General features: G+C 40.0%; 2 protein-coding genes across 3 annotated transcripts in view; one reads left to right on the forward strand and one right to left on the reverse strand.

Annotated features, from left to right (window-relative positions):
• Window positions 1–2360: 2360 nt before the first annotated feature.
• LOC131231029 (probable galacturonosyltransferase-like 4) lies at window positions 2361–3770 on the forward strand. Its single transcript, XM_058227105.1, has one exon. The coding sequence runs from the start codon at window positions 2430–2432 to the stop codon at window positions 3501–3503; it is 1074 nt and encodes a 357-aa protein (XP_058083088.1). The 5' UTR covers window positions 2361–2429; the 3' UTR covers window positions 3504–3770.
• An 11790-nt stretch (window positions 3771–15560) lies between these two features.
• The window catches only part of LOC131231848 (AP-5 complex subunit mu), a 41920-nt gene continuing 39624 nt past the window's right edge, over window positions 15561–17856 (reverse strand). For both annotated transcript variants that reach the window (XM_058228153.1, XM_058228154.1), the window contains 2 exons: window positions 15965–16012; window positions 15561–15802 (listed from right to left, as the gene is read on the reverse strand). In XM_058228153.1, coding sequence (XP_058084136.1) covers window positions 15731–15802; window positions 15965–16012 — 120 coding nt within the window. In that variant the 3' untranslated portion in view covers window positions 15561–15730. The remainder of the gene's footprint in view (window positions 15803–15964; window positions 16013–17856) is intronic.

The raw sequence follows: 17856 nt of genomic DNA on the forward strand, positions 1-17856 counted from the left end.
CTACTGTGGGACCCACGTTAGCATTGGATCAGCCTTGATTTTGGGCCTATGTCTTAAAAAAAGATAGAAAAAATGGTGGACAAATTTGATTTGTGACTAACATCACAAAAGTGGGCCCCACCAAGATTCAAGGGATGATGATGTCAACCGGCGCTGTCACAATCTCTTACTCATGTCAAACTCGTCGGAGATGGTTGTATGATTGTGAGCCCATCATGTTGTTTGAGAGAAATCCAAACACTACCAATTTTTTCCTATCATTTCAGGGCTTGAGCCTAAAAGTAATGAAGATCCAAAGCTCAGGTGGGCTACACAGTAGGAAACAATACTAATTTCCTGACCCACTCTCTTGCAATGGAGCCACTTTAGCATGGGATCAACCTTGATCTTGGCCCAAACCCGAAATCAAGAAGATGGTGAAATCGGTGAATATGCTGGATTTGTCACAAGCATCATGAAAATTGTCCTCACCTATATGATGCAGGGATGGGCGTGATGAGGTCGATCACCGTCTTCCTTAGGGATAACTACTAGGTGGATTCAAAATTATGGTCCAACGCGCCTGGACTTGAGATCTTCTCAAGCAATGCCTATTACCCAACAATCGCGTAGGTCGGCGATGAATTGACGAGTGGTAGGCGACCGTTGGAATACGAAAGATGCCTATAACGACTTTCCAAAAATCCAACGACTCTAATGACTTCCGACGGCCCGTTCTCCCACATTTCTACGAGAAAAAAGGGGGGGAAAAAAGAAAAAAGAATTTGACTCAAAATATAGATTCCCAAAAATAGAAAATAAGCCACACTATCTAGATTTCTGGTCCAAAACTCAAGCTATTTTTCACCTCAAGATGGGCCCAAGTTGTACAAAATAAATGGATGGCTAGAAAAAAAAAAAAGTTGTTTAGACCATTGGTTTGTTTCGTACATTGTGGCCCACCTAAAGTGTTTTACGGAATTTTTTTAGGCAAAAGATCTAATGCATGTCCAACTTGGATAGGCCATGAATGATTCTCTTCTTCTGTTAAACTGATCATATCCGTTCAATCTACGGACAGATAAAAACATATCACAGCCAACGGTTTGTGTTCAAAGTCTATTTTTGAAAAGATTAGGATCATCGCTATAGAAAAAGAGTGAGCAAATACCCGTAGCGGGGATTGGGCACTACCCAAGGACGTAGCTAGAAAGGAAGGGATGGTCCTGTCAGGGGCTCCGTGGGCCCCTCTTTATATATGTATTTTACCAAGCTGTCATCTATATTTTGAAAGATCATAGAACATAGTCCAAAAAAAGAGGCTGATCGAACGCTAGATTGGACGATAACACATGAAACAATGTTGAGAATGATCCCACCGTTGAAACCTTCCTACAGCCTAAAGTGATTTTATTTGCCATTCAACCTCTTCATAAGGTCTCATAGACCTGGATGAACGGATAAATAAATATCAGCCTGATCCAAAACTTTTGTGGCCCCCAAGAGGTAGTCAGCCGTAGACATTCAAATCCCCATAGTTTACTATGGTGTGGTCCACTTAAGCATTATATCTGCCTCATTTATAGGCTCATCACTTAAAATGATTTTTTAAAACGGATGAACAGAGTGGATAAAACAAACACATCACGATGGGCCCCACAGAGCCCCTGACAGGACTGTCCGTCTCTAGCTAGGTCGTGGTAAGATGGTACCCAATCCGCGCCCATCCAAGCTTACCTTCTGAAGTGGGTCCTACACCAACCCGCATGTCCGAGGCTTGCCTAAAGGAGAAGAAATCCTTTTGTTTTTTTTTTTCCCCCGAGGTTTGCTACAATTAAGTCCTGACATACTGTAATAGGATATGTTCGGGCTATAACCGATGATCTTGGGTCATGTTTATGATCCAAACCATTTATATGATGGGCCTCATCTTCCATGGATGTTGCCTAGAAAATCTTTAAAATTCAAAGATCCCATGCTTTAAATCAGAGGCATAGAAAACAACAGTTACGGATATTATCTGGAAAATAGTAAACGAATCAAATGGTTGAAATAATTCCAATCTGAGAATTTTTTTGGGTGACCAAATTCACAGTGGACCCCATCATATAAATGGCTTTGATCATTGAAACATGACCATAGATCCAACGGATATGATCTCAAATCATCCTATACAAATTGACGTATTCTAGCTGTCTCTTTAATTTCCCACATACGAACAGCTCCGAACTTTCTTCCCCCCCTCACAATCTCTCTCTCTCTCTCTCTCTCTCTCTCTCTCTCTCTCTCTCCATATCATTCATTTCCTACCTTTCCTCAGCCTTCCTTTTCTCTGGAGCAGCCTCCAATAACTTCTCTTTCTCATCTTACCTGAGAAGGTGCAATTCATAGCCTCTCTCTTTCTCTCTCTCTCTCTCTCTCTCACGCCCCCACCCCACTCAAATGGCAGGATGGCCTCTTGGAGCCTTTCCTCTACTCAACTCCTTGGCCTCCTGTCCTTTTTCCTCCTCCTCCTCCTCCTCCTGGACCACCCAACGGGTCCCACCGCAGTCTCAGCCAGCATCCATGTCGGCATCATCCGTAAACCAGCCCCCTACTTCCCTGTCTTCCGCGAAGCCCCTGCATACCGCAACGGCGAAGAGTGCAGCCCGCCTGGCACCGACTGCATCCATATCGCCATGACCCTTGATGTGAATTACCTCCGCGGGACCATGGCGGCCGTCCTATCCATCCTAAAGCACACGTCATGCCCCGAGAATGTTGCATTTCACTTCCTCTCAGCACGGTTCGAGCCCCAGCTCTTCTCAAGCATCAAGTCCACCTTCCCCTACCTCAATTTCAAGGTGTACCGCTTCAATTCCAACCTCGTCCGCGACAAGATCTCCAAGTCCATCCGCATGGCACTAGACCAGCCCCTGAATTACGCGCGCATCTACCTTGCCGGTATCATCCCTCCAGATGTGGGCCGCATCGTCTACCTCGACTCGGACATCGTGGTAGTGGACGACATCCGTCGGCTATGGGAGGTGGAGCTGGATGGAAGGGTTCTGGCTGCACCCGAGTATTGCCTTGCAAATTTCACAGAGTACTTTACAGATACATTTTGGTCAGACCCATTTTTGGCGGGAACATTTGAAGGTAGGAAGCCATGCTATTTCAATACAGGTGTGATGGTGATGGATGTAGAGAAATGGAGAGAAGGGGGTTATACAAAAAAGGTGGAGGATTGGATGGCAGTGCAAAAGCAAAAGAGGATATACCAGCTGGGCTCATTGCCTCCTTTCTTGCTTGTTTTGGCTGGGAATATCAAAGCAGTGGACCATAGATGGAACCAACATGGTTTAGGTGGTGACAACCTTGAAGGGAGATGTAGGAAGCTCCACCCTGGCCCAATCAGCCTCCTTCATTGGAGTGGGAAAGGGAAGCCATGGTTGAGATTGGATTCTAGGAAGCCTTGTCCTGTGGACCACCTGTGGGAGCCTTACGATCTCTACCATTGGTTGACACCCATGTTAGAAGAATGAGAAAAGGGGGGGAAGTTTTTTCATTGAATTGAGAATTTTAGAATTGGTAAAAGAGGCTCCTTTATGGGCTTGTTTCAAAGGTTATTGAGTGCTGAAGGAGGGAGAAGGGTTATAGGTTTTGAGCTATGGTGTGCAATCATGGGACCCATGAGAATGTGCTTAAGATCACCGGTGGAATCGAAAGGGATGGAGGGAGATGCCACCCACTTTTCTAATTTTTTGGCTATGGCTTGGTCATGGTTACTCTTGGTTGGCAATACATGATTAAAAACAAATCTTTTTTTTTTCTCGCTTGGTGGGCCACGGCAGGATCTGTTGCAGGAAAGGGATAATGTGCGACTCCGGGGTTGTCAATTATATCCTTTATGGAAATGGCAAACCAGGAGGAGCCTGGTGATGCCAGCATGGTGCTCATGTATACATCAGTTGAAAGAGCATCGTTACGTCGACTCGAAGAACTTTTCTTCATTTTTCCCTGATTTTAGTTTCCATTGTCCATATAACTAATATCATGATTTTTTATTTTTTTTTTGGTATTTTAATGTAGGTAAACACTTTTTGGTTATAGAAGTTTAAGATTTGAAATCCACTCTCCCTTAATTATGAGAGAGGTTTAGACTTGTATTTATAAAGGAAATCAACAAGTGAGATATACATAAGAGCTGTGAATTGGTTACAGGAAACTAGGATAAGGTTGATCAGACGATTCTCTCTCTACAGTTGCGTTATATTACGAGGTTGTTAAATCCTATTAGGGCCTGTTTGGGTGCCAATCTGAGTTCATCTCATTTTATTTAATCGTAATTACGTAGTAGAGATCAGATTTTTATTTTTATTTTTTAAAAGAGCTAAATATAATATTGATAACCAACAATCATGATCTCTAATACATACGTACGATTAACTAAAATGAGAGTGTCACCCAAACAGGTCCTAAATCTTATGTAATTCTGTCTATACCTTCACCCTCAAATATGGAATGTCACGGCTTTTAGGGAAATGCCCATTTGGGATTGTAACATTTGAATGAATATTTGTAATTATTGTTTTGATTTAGAAATAATACAGAAAGATGGATATGATCCCCCATCACAGAATCATCATTTTATGTTGATACCTACGTTTTGACGAAAGAAGATTGGCAATGAGCCCAGGTTGGCAATACATGATTCAAATCATCCTATACAAATTAGGATTTTCAACAATCACTGTTAATAATCTCAGTCCTTCTTAAGACCCACATTGGATTCTTTCCCTTTCATTTTCTTCTTCTTTTTTTCTCTCTCTCTTCTTATGTGGATGGTTTAAGCATTACTAAATTGTTGTTTTGACCATTCTTTTCCTCACAGATGGTGATTAAAGACATGGACGAGCATGGCATTCATAGATTAAAATATGCAAAGACAACTGATCACATACAACTGGTTGTAGGTAAACCTACAACAATATCTTTCTTACCGATCAGTGGCATCCGCTTCGTCTTTCAATATCTGTGGGAGATTTTCGCGCCATTAGCTTCCTTACGAATCATAAACCAAACATATGATGTTTTGAAGGGCAAAACTGAAATCCAAAATTCTGAAAGATCGAGTGGACAGCCTACAACCGGTTGTATGCGATGTGAGCAATCCACAATTGCAATACAAATGAAGGGGCAATTCCGAAATAGATGGAATTTAAATTTCAATAAACTGAGACGCAAACCCAATTTATTTATTTTTTATATTTTTTTTTTTTTAAATTTTTTTTTTTTTTAATGTTAGAATGTGAAACGACATCTGCACATGCACCTTTTGGACCGTTAGATCCCAAGGTCCCTTGGATGGGTGGAACTCCAATATGGATTTGAGTTCCAGTGAAGGTGGTTGCGTGGACGAGACTACCAAACATCCAAACGACATCAAGGGAGCGCGGAGTAGGTGAGTCCTCAGTCAGCTTAGTGGGTGAGTCCCACCTCACAGTGGGGCCACATTGATGTATGTTTTGTATATCCACGCCGTCCATCCAATTTCCAGCTCATTTTAAGGCATGAGCTCAAAAAATGGAGTTGAAAAAAACATCTTCCACCACAGGAAACAATGGTGACTGACCATAAAAAATTTCTTGTGGGCTACATTAAAAGTTTTGAATCAAACTGATACCTGTGTATTCCCCTCAGCCAGGTCTGTGTGACCTTAGCAACAGGTTGGATGGAAAGTAAACATTACAGGGGGGGCATAAGAAGCTTTTAATGATGAGCATACAATAACCAATGTTTCCTCTGGTGTGGTCCACCTAAGATTTGGATCTACTTCGAATCTTGGCTCATGCCTAAAATGAGCTGGAAAAACGGATGGACGGTGTGGATATACAACACATACATCAAGGCGGGCCCCACCGTTAGGAGCTCATCCACTAAGCTGTTCCCCATACTCACCTAATCCGCGACCCGTACCCAAGGATAGGAATCAAAGGTCACTAAAGACGGTATATACACCAACTGGAGAAATACATTTTGATACTCTGGTAGTGGGATGGATGATACACATGCACTCATAAACAGTACACATGGCATGTGTAACATATATTAAATCATCCAAGTGGTGGATCCACTTTCGATGGTTAATTCAACAAACTGAAATGACGCCTTGACTGCTTGATTTGCGGTATCTAATGCACGGTCAACATGAAATATAATCAAAGGTTGAAATTCAACAAACAAAAATCTAACGATCAACAAGAAATATAATCAAAGGTTGATATTCAATTAAAAAAAAAATCTAATAAAGTATATTTTAAGTTCATATCGTGTCTCAGCACTGTACTCCATGGTTTCGACGGCTTAACTATGGTTACATGTGCCATGCATGTGTATCATCCATTACATCAGCCAAAGCATCAAGGTACGATCCATGCCAAAACACTCTTTCATTGGCTATCAACGAGTTGGATTATTACATGGAGTAGAAAGCTTATATTTGCATAAAGGTTCCCAAATCTAGCCAAGGCCATCGGAAGATATAAGCCGACTTGTGAGAGATAACGTAATCATAATCTCTATGCATTTAATCTGTTCATTGGATGATACCTTATGAACACGCATTCAATGGTTTTACTATCAAGTTTACCTTTATGCAGAATAGGTAGCAAAACATATCCTAAAGATTTTCAAGGGCGTAAGTTGGTTAGAGAAAGAATCTTCCCAAACCATATCTCATATGGGGTCTTAGAATAGATTTAGATGGGACTCTATTAAGAACATAGACGGCTGTTAATAATGCGTCTCCCCAGAATGTGGTAGAGAGATTAGCTTGTGTCATCATCGATCTAACCATATCCAATAGTGTCTTATTCCTTCTCTCTGCAACACCATTTTGTTGTGGAGTATAAGCCATTGTGTACTACTGAACAATTCTAACATTTTCACAATATGATTTAAACGTTTCAGATGTATACTCGCCACCTCTATCAGATCGAAGGATTTTAATTTTTTTCCTCAAGTTAATTTTTTCACCTCAGCTTTATATTTAAGAAAATAATCAAAAGCCTCAGATTTGTGTGAGATGAGATACACATATCCATAGTGCGAGTAATCGTCAATGAAAGTGACAAAATATTGACATCCATTTCTAGCATGTATATTGAAGGGTCCACAAATATCTGTATGGATTATCTCTAGTGTGCCCTTGGACATAGCCACTTTAGGAACCCGAACACACAAGTTCACAAAATAGCAAATCAACTTTGGATAAGGAGTCTAACAAACCAGAACGTATTAGTCTTGTCATATGATCTTTTCCAATGTGACCTAACCTCGCATGCCATTTTTGAGATTCAGGTACTACAGTTTCATTCGACATAGCAGATAAAACAAAAGGTGCATTATCAGTATCTACTTCCAGAATAAATAAATCTGAAATTAAATTTTTTCATGTAAAGATGAGGTTATTTAGTATTAAAGAAACTCTTGTCCCGAAAAATCGAATATCAAAACCATCAAATAATAACCTAGAAATAGAAATTAAATTCCGACGCATCCCTGGTGCATAAAGAGTATCAAGGAGGATTATTGTTCGCCCTATGCAGGTACGGAGATGGGAAACATCAATCCCTAGTACGTCTTCGATAGCATTATTTTAGCATTATTTTCCATATACACCTTATAACTTTCCTTGGCTACAAACTGAAATTCCTCGAGTCCTCGACGACTCTATATCACGTGCTTTGTTGCACCTGAATCCAAAATCCACTCGTTAGATATAATATCAACGGAAATAATTCTATAACAAACGCCTACATACAAAGTATCTAGTGAGTTAGGAATTACCATCTTTTTATAGGCACACTGCCGAGCATAATGGCCAAAATTTTCGTAGACAAAGCAGATTATATTTGTCTTTTTCTGCTTCTTCTTTCCATTCCCCTTCTCGAGATTTGGAGGAGATGCTGTGGTCTTCTATTCTTAGTTATTCTTTTTCGCCTTCTTGCGAGCTTTGAACCGTTTCTTGTTAGCTTTCCGCTTATGGGTCTCTGCTACAAAGGTCTTGGCTGATCCTAGCTGAATTGCATTCATTTCAACCTCACATACCAAGTGGCCACAAAAGTCTCTAAACGTAGTAATAGAATCAGTATGGTTCAAAATTCTTTTAATTAGGGCCTAAGATTCAGGCAAGAAACGGTGTATGGCTTTAATCTTTTGATTTTCAATTAATTTACAACCAACATTCTTAAGGGCACCTATCATTTACTCTATCTTACGGATATGATTTTTGATGGGGCAGCCGACTGGCATCCTATACTTCTAGAATTCTAATTCCATAATCTGAACTTTCACATCTGACTTCTGCGCATAGGCATTTGTCAGTGCTTCTTAGATTCCCTTAGCGGTGTTATGTACTTCATACGTAGGTATGAGTTCTTTGTATATAGTGCTAAGAAGGACATTACGAACTGAACGATTCTGTTTTTGCCACTTATTGTAGCGAGTTATCGCAACCCTATATTCTTGTAAATTTTCGTTTTCAGCCAATATGGGTTTCTCTTGAACTTTATCGAGTATATGCAATATATCGTCCTCGTCAAGAAGGCATCGCACCGTACGGGACCAGTTTTCGTAGTTATTACTATCGAAATGTTGTCCTTTCAGCTGTTCAGCGATTAATGCTTTGATGGACATCTCTACATTACATAAGTATCACTACTTAGCTATGATATAAGGTATTAACTCTAATCATCAGCATTTCTACATGTTTTACAAATTTTCAGAGTATAAAAGTAGTCAACACATCTTAACGAGATTTGAAAGTCCACATACCTGAATGAATGGTGTAGAACAATCAAGTTCTCTTTTTAAGATAAAATTCATGATTTTATAAAATTATAATTATATAACGTGCAACTTTCCATTACTTGGTTGCATGCATCATTTGGTGGAGGAGAATAAACTCTCACTTAGGTTATGCACAACCTTTTTAAATAGGGAGTATCTAAGCACTAAATTTTATATTTTCCAATGAAAAAATAAGGAGGGCTTTGATCTAATCACATCAAGCTTAATTACATCACACATATAAACATTATCATCAGCAAAAAAAATAATATAAAAAGTGCTTAAATGTGAAGAGAGTTCAATCTTCACTAGTGATCATGTCCATTAGAGATGGATCCGATCATTACCGTTAATGATCATTGTTGATGATGGATCCTTTCATCAACATTGATCATCATGGTTTATGATTGTTTCAATCACTAATGATCTCTATATTACTAATTCTCAAAGTAGATTTTATCTACACCATCCTTCTGATTTGCTAAACATCAGTTCATTTAAACTATAGACTGGAATATAAAGATTGTACTACTTTTAATCAACTTATTGGGTCATAACTGTACAAAGAGTCAGACCGTGGGCTATCCATTGATTCCAGTGGTGTGGCCCCTGTGATGATGAGGAAGCCATGATTTTATTTCACTTGATCTTTGGTGGGCCAATAAAAATAAAATAAAATCATGGTGGCACTACAAGAAAAGTACTGACATCCTACACAAGTGACATGTAGTTTGTTGAAAAGGTGGTGGCTATATGAGTATATGCACACTTAAAAAGGGGGCAGACCTCACATGTGTGTAGAACACGTGATTATGGATAAGCCAATAACAAGCATCCTGAATGATGCATCAGATGGAACATGTGCACTTTAGAACATCATGAGGTTACGTGTGGATGTGGAACACGTGTACGAGGTTCAGGCCATTTAATTAGGAGGGTCCCATTATGAATGCACCTCTACCCACAAAAATGTCCATTCCACTCATCAGGTTCATTGTGTCCCTGCATGGAAGTAAACAACAGATGCGTGAAAACTGAGACATGGCCTAAATCCAGTTCAAGAGTTGTGATCCCTGCCCGTGAACAATAAAGTTCATGTACACGTCATACATGCATGGCACAATAGTTTTAAGATCCAATACATCCATCAAAACGGCAAAACTATATTTGTATGCTAGCCCAAGAATCAGATTAATCCATTTCTCCAACCGTTAGCGTTGTCTGGTGAAAAATAATTAGCTACATGTAAAGCATATATAAAAGGGGATCATCTATTCGATGCAAGTTAAAATTCCACATCAGATCCTTTACAAAACATAACGTTATTAAATGGTTGAAATCCTCAAGTGCTAATGAGACATTTTATCAAGTCTGGTGGATGAGATAGGATCGTGAGATCAGACAGCGTGCACATCACGCTGCCAGAGTATCAGATAACTCTCCATAAACATCACGTTGCGAGAGTCTCAATCCCACAGTGAAGATCCATGTCTCAAAAATCAGGCCCATCTATTCATAACATCTATTAGACATAATTCGACCTTCGGTCCTTTTATCTTGGTCGATTTTCTTTTTCTACATGTGTGGCCCACATCATTGTCATATCTGTGGGATTTATGAGGTACGTCATCCCCATATTAGGGACCATCTGATGAACTGTTATCATCATTCACACATGTGACTTCGAGTCTATTAAATTCAAATGCATGGAAACAGCGGCTTGTGTAGGTGGGCAAGATATAGCCAACCCGAACCATCCAAATTGGCGGGGCCAGTTAGTTTGATTTTAAGGCTTTTCGCCGTCTATGTAGGGGGCCCACATTTTGGACGGTTTGGATTGATATCCATTTATACGTTACATGCCAAAAAGTTGTATATGTTCTCCACTTGAGGTTCTTGTTATGCACCATCTCCATCATTTGGACGGTGGTGAACTCTACACATGTAGGGCCATGCATTCTGGCAGCATGTACACGTGGGAACAAGTGTTCTCTATAAAACTAGCCCTTTTGTAAAACATGCCGTTCACCGTATACTAGATAATGATTGTGGAGCACACAGTGATGTTAATCTGACATCCGGACCGTCTATCAATTTCCCATGTTAGGACATAAACTTAAAATAAATAGATCCAGAGATCAAGTGCATGTCACATGAAACAATGGGGATTGATCCTGCACCATTGAAATCTTCACGGGGGTGACATATGGATTAACAACTTTGTCTCGTTCCACTCGAGACTTAGTCGTACCCATTCCGGTTGTTTAGTCATTATTTGTCAGGATTCCTTACACTTGCCATGTATTTTTTTTTTTAAAAAAAAGACACATGCATCACCTAAAAAAAGGGTACGCATCTTTTTGGATGAAAATAATCGGAGATCCACTGTTGAATGCTCTGATACCATTGTAGGGAGGCGCGGAAGGTGAGCCCTCAAGATCTAACAGTCTACATGAATTTTGGAACCCTCACAAAGTAGAAGATTGACGCTCCAATGGCCTGCCTATCTACTACTGGAGCAGATGGATCTTTTCACACCTCTGATCCTACGGTACGGATGGCCCCAGATCACGATCTATAGATTAAATCGTCCCAGGGACAAGACAAAACGGACAGATTACTGTGTACACTATATCTCTCTCTGTATACTCTCGCTATTTCTTATGATTCATTGCCTTTTACGAGAGAAAATGTATCCCCTTATATAAGAAAGGAAGGAGATGGGATGAGACCATCTTATCTAGTCTTCTCCCTATCTCTTATCCAAAATCAAATTCAAAAATGAATTTAAAATCTAAAAAGAAAGGAAAAAGCCAGAAGAAGCCTAAACATAGTGGACCTACCCACTAGTGATTGCTCACCAGTGAGCCCCACTGGCCTACGTCCAACAAGACCACTAACGAATCAATGGTCATCTTCATCTTTTGCAAAGGTTACTAATTTTTGTAGACCGCTGGATCCTCCAAGAAGACTTTCAGCTATAACACGATTGAAGCATCCCATCCTTAACTTTGATAAAGTTAAGCAGTGTAGGGGCCAGGCTACACAGGGAAATTACCTCTCTCCCTCTCTATATAAACTCTCTCTCTCAGTAGGCACCGAAGGGCAACTGGTTTTCTCCATGCATCCAAAATGGGATTTTTAGCGCATCTTTAATTTGTAGAGGATGTTGAAAGTATAAAGACTTTAGGGTCTTCTTGGATTCACTGAAATATAAAATGAGGAAATGCCTTCTCTGCAAAAAATGGTATTTTCATAAATTTAATGGAAACACCCTTTTAATTTCCCTCTCATCACCTACAAATGTCTTTAAAAAGTTTTTTGGCTGCCCATATACTTAAAAAATGAAATTTCCAAAAAGTTGAGAGAGACGAGAGGACACCTTTCTATGGCGTGCCTCATAAGATAGTCATGTGTCACAAACCATCTTCCAAATAAGTCACATGTGCGAGTGTGACTATATATTTTTAAGCGCCCCACATGCACCAACATACCACATAGACAACATATGCCACCACTTATATTTTAGTGCCCCACGTGTCAATATACCAAACACCCAAAGTGCCACGTGCAACATGTAGAAATACACTCCAACGTGCTGCTTCTGCCACCCTCATCTTCAAGATCTCACGTCCAAAGGTACCAAATGATATATTCTGCTGTACATCTTTAAGCATTCCAACTTTCACATGTGCCCAGCGTGCCAACGTGCCACACGTCCAACATGTGCCACTGTCATCAAGCAGCCCATACGTGCCATTGTGTCACATTTGACAATGTTACACATGCCACATTCCATCTCCAGCACACGTGTCAAATTCTGTCTCGGAGTAAAATTTCATGAAAGAATTTTTTTATTTTTATTTTAACAAACAATAGATTTGGAAATGAATGAAAAATAAAAATAAAAATAAATAAATAAAACCTGGTTGAGAAACCATCAAGGGAATCGATTTTCCCTTTCTCACTTGTTTTCTAGAAAGGGTATTTCCTGAGAGAGACCATTTCCTTGAAAAAGAAAAAGGAAAAAAAGATTGAAAAAGGCCCTTAGGAATTCAATATGCAAAATATTCTGTAGTGCAATTTACACAATAATAATAGTCCTGTAGTAGTAAATAATCCTACCAGACATTCTTGAATATTTCAAGTAAAAGAGAATCCCACACCCCAAGCCACTTCTTTTATTAAATATTGTTAAAATGTCACTTCTTTTTATTAAATATTGTTATCAATGTGCTCTTTGTTTTCTTTTTTTTCTTTTTTTTTATTTTTCAAAGTTTATCAGTATGATATTGACTGTGGCCGCAGGGGTGTGCATGGGTCGGTTCGGTCCGGTTCTGGGGTGAAACCGGAACCGAATTGTTACTAACGGTTCTAGGATATTCGGAACCGAAACCGGACCGTTAGCACCCTAGAACCAAACTGGAACTGGACTGTTAAAACCGGTTTAGTTCCAGATCGGTTTCACGGTTCTGGGCTTTTATAATCCAGCCTAATTGCATGTTTTATTTTATAATTTAGCCCATGTCCATTCATTTTGTGATCCATTTGATGAATGGTTTATATATTGTACAAGGTGTGCAAAAATACATTTATAGAAACAATCAAATGGCACATTGTAAACCATAAATCACGAGTCAAATATGGAAACAATCAAAGGGTTCCTGGTTCGGTTCCAAGTTCGGATCCGACGTAATTAGTTCTTTGATTTTTGGAACTAGAACTAGAACTGGTGTGCACTTTAGAACCAGACCAAACCGGACCGTTTGGTCGGTTCCGATCCAGTTCCATGGTTCTACTGGTTCGATGTGCACCCCTAGCCAATATGACATCGACATGCTCAATTTATTGAGAAAATAATAATAATTATTATTATTATTTTCCTTGTGCGGATCAGCTGCTAATTAATTAATGAGAAATGCTACACTTGGTAAAGATGCACTAGCTGCGGCATGGATGCGGATCAAATGTGCAAGAACATACCAGCTCTTCAGGCAGTCCAACGCAATCAGGAATATGCAATCATCAGGTGGGCTACACCTGTCCACAGAATTTGAACCGTTGGTCAACTTCTCTCAACCTTTTCAGTTGTTTTCTACAGATGGTCACTCACCTCGTGATCTTTATAGGCATGGGTTTTAACATATGGGATCTACATTGTTGAGGTTTCCTTGATTAGTGGGGCTTTGATCTCGCCCACATGCCTTGTTCCCAAAGGTTGGGCCAGTCCGATTAGCATTTGCTCATATAATAGATTTCTCCATGCATCCAAAATGATGATGAGACGATCTTTTGCTGCGTTGTTATCTCAAAACTAAATAACAGTAGCGTCTTAAAGTTAGAGCCCTAGCTTAAATTATCTGTAAGCTTCCAAAAAATGAATGATTAAATTACAATTTGTATTAATGTGTCATGAATCTAATCATGGTCAGATGGATGGCGAGTCCCTAAGCTTCCAAAAAATGAATGATTAAATTACAAATTGTATGAATGTGTCATGAATCTAATCATGGTCAGATGAATGGCCAGAGCCCCGAAGCTTCCAAAAAATGAATGATTAAATTACAATTTGTATTCATGTGTCATGAATCTAATCATGGTTCAGATGAATGGCGAGAGTAGCCCAAGCCGCCGCCACCCCACCCCACCACCCCCCGAAGCCTGCATTATTATCCATGACCCAAAAACTCGATTCGACTGATATGCAGCTGGGTCAAGTCAACTCAATATTTAATAACTAGGCAGAGGAAGTGATTAAAGATGTGCAGTTCCAATTAGGTTCTAAAAAAATGGCAAATTTAGCAACAAGCCCAACACATGGCTGGTTGGTAACATCGTTTGCACCCGTGATTTTTTAGGTTGTGGGTTCGACTCTCTTTCCTAGCATATCTTTTATTTTTCATTAAAAATCTCATTAATCAGTGGAGGCCTCGCTTCGAGTCAGTACGGCCAGTGCTAGGTTGACTGAGTCAGCTCGAGGACTCGTGCCAATGCCAGAACCCATTCGAGTTCATAGGCAAATTTCATAAAATTTGCCTAAAACATGAAACCTCACACATTTCGGCACTGGATTGAGCGATCCAGATTATGGTTGACTTGCAACCTAGATCACTATTCTCAGTGACAAAATTATAGCTCTATCAATTTAGTAAATGAAGATTTTTATTTACAAAGTAGAGATCAGTACTTTTATTTATTTACTTATTATATTACACTAAGCATTGAAGGTCTATAATAATAACATACATCATTTCTTATATAAATTGAATATGAGTTCTGTATGACATATTGCATATACGGTGTATGCATTGGTGTGACGCACATGATCCTACCCCTGGGTTACCATGCATCGGAGGTAGTAGTGTACCACATACCCGCTACCTTAACCACATACCCAAGTGAGCCACGATCCAGGTAACCTTGGTTTCATAATGACTCGGCAAGATTTAGTTTCATAGTGACTCAGCTCGAAACCTCACCAAGTCGAATTGATAAGCCAAGTTTCAAGTCGAGTCACTGAGTTTGAGAACTATGATCCATACTTCAGTGGAGTGGTTTCGTTTTGTGCAACCCAAAAGGCTATATACCACAGCAAGGTAGCCCATGGGCTAAATTGTATCATCCACATGTTTTCAGTAGGGAATGCATGGGGCACCCATGCGGGTCCTGCAACTCCAGCCAATCTGTGTAGCGGGACACCATTTGTAGTTCAACTGACTACTATTCCTCCCCAACCAACAACAGGTAAGTTTGACAGCACCATGTAATGGCTCTTTTTGGTCAAATGAGTTATTTCTCCCCCAAACCCCAGAAAGCCTCAAAAGCATCTCTTACAGACAGATGAGCAATCAGAAAGATACATATCGCATCAGACATGATAAAAAGAAAATGACTGATGGTAAATTCCTGATCAGAGTCCCTACGCTTTTGGCGAGGCAGCAAAGGGGCATCTCCCCAAAGTGTTCCACAAAATATAATCGCCGGATGAAGCCTGTTGCAATCATACAATACATACCAGTTACCTTTGCAACAATTCACAGTCAAAAGGCATACAAAGCAAGAGACTGGGATATAAACATATCTATTGTATATGTAATATAATAATAAGACAACAACAACATAAAAGCTTCAGCTTCCTTGATTTTAAAGCTACCTGCATTGAAAACTCCACTGGTGCTTTAACAGCAGGATAAATGCTCACCTGCATGACAGCATGCGCAAAGATGTTAAGATAATTACAAGAAAATCACAACCAAGACTTTCTCATACAATCAGTCATCACTATCAGGAACAGGTGAATAACCCCAACCCCACACCCCCAAACCTAACCCCCAAAAAAAAAGGTCTTCTAAGCTTGGAAATTAAAAGTGGCCATGGTAGTATTAAAGTGGATGAAATCATGTTTTATTCTATGCCCATGGTTTCCCAAATGAGGTGGATCAAGTCCACTAGCAGGGGCAGCAATGTGTCAGGTCAGCACGTGGGCCAATTGGCCTGACCCTCTTCTAAGGCAAGTTTTGGCCAAGCTAAATGGGTAGTGGGCTGGCTTGGGTTAGAAATGTGGCCCGTTTAAGTAAATGGTTCAGACTCAGTTGAACCCTACCCAATTCGACCCGACCCATCCATATATCCAGATGACCTGAACAGACCCAATTTGAGACAAATTAATAGACGGTAAGTATAGATGGAAATATGTTTGTATGTATCCACTAATTGTGCCAGACTGGCATACCTTTAGCCCCATGTTCCATTCTTGAACTCAAGTGAAGTCGTGTCAGGCTGTCACATCGACCCAATTACAGTTAAATGAGTCAGATCAGGCTTCGGCTTGATAAATTTCAAGTGGCTTGGGTCAGGCCAAAGGGTAATTGGTTGCGGGTTGGGTTTGAGCCAGATTTCTTGACCAGTTTAGTAAATGGATCGGGCAGACCCTGACCCAACTCAAACCCAAACCATTGCCACCCCTACACTGGTGTCCAAGGGTAGCACCAAGATAAATTTCTTTTACATGTCTGGCCTGGGATTGGAAGAAGTTACATAAAGAACTCAAGATGATTCAGCTACTGTTCAAAAAATAAAAATAAAAATAGACCTCAAGAAGATACAGGACTCCGACCGTAAGATGCCTTTTTCTGATCGTTAAAGTAAACTTTGTGTCATCCTTCGCTGAAGACATCCCTTTTCCCCACTTACTGAATCTTTGGAAAGCATGGACAGTGCCACAAGGCAACAAAAGATTTAAGATTCTTCTTACCTTCTATCCTATATTTATATGAGTAGAGATGGCATGGACTTGCCCATTTGATGAAACTTTCAGTGATCATGTGGACCATCCATTTGCTGTTAACTTCTGATTGTATGTAAGCTTCATACACTTCAATGGAATCACAATGTTATGCAAAAGGGGGACTTGACCAATAACAAAATAAGCAGGCCTTAACCATGTTGTGCGACAATGATTAGTGGCAACAGGACATGCATCTATAGGAACTTGCCTAGTCACCAGGAATCAACGTTGTGATGCAGGGATTACACTTTAGGGCTCGTTTGGATCATAAGTCATTTTGCTTGAGTTAATTATGCCTCAAGTAGCTTATCTTGGTTTCAACTTATCTAACAAATAAGTATGTTTGGTAACCAACATACTTTTCAGCCAAAAAGTCAAAAACTTCATTTGGTTTCCAACATCACATAAGTAATTTTTAAATCTTTTCATTAATCTCTCTCTCTCTCTCCTCTTCCAATGTTTTTTATTATTATTTAAATATCATCCATGAAAATATCTTCCAATTTTTACTTATTCACATGAGGTCTACCTTTAATATCTACTGCCCATCATGTGGGGCCAACCTTTAATGTGGACCGTTCATTATGTTGGGCCCACCTTGGCCTTGATTTCAATGTGAACTAGAGCCACCTTGGATGTGGGTTGTCCATCATGTCGGACAATGGATGTGGATCGTCCATCATGGAAGGCCCATCTTTAATGTGGACTGCCCCTCATGTAAGACCCAGCTTCGAAGTGGGCTCCATCATGTGGGTCCC

This window comes from Magnolia sinica, chromosome 17, assembly GCF_029962835.1.
Source record: "Magnolia sinica isolate HGM2019 chromosome 17, MsV1, whole genome shotgun sequence".
NCBI lineage: Eukaryota > Viridiplantae > Streptophyta > Magnoliopsida > Magnoliales > Magnoliaceae > Magnolia > Magnolia sinica.

What these genes read in the sequence shown, in the direction of transcription:
- LOC131231029 (XM_058227105.1), top strand. Translation starts at nt 2,430, where the DNA reads ATGGCCTCTTGGAGCCTTTCCTCTACTCAACTCCTTGGCCTCCTGTCC.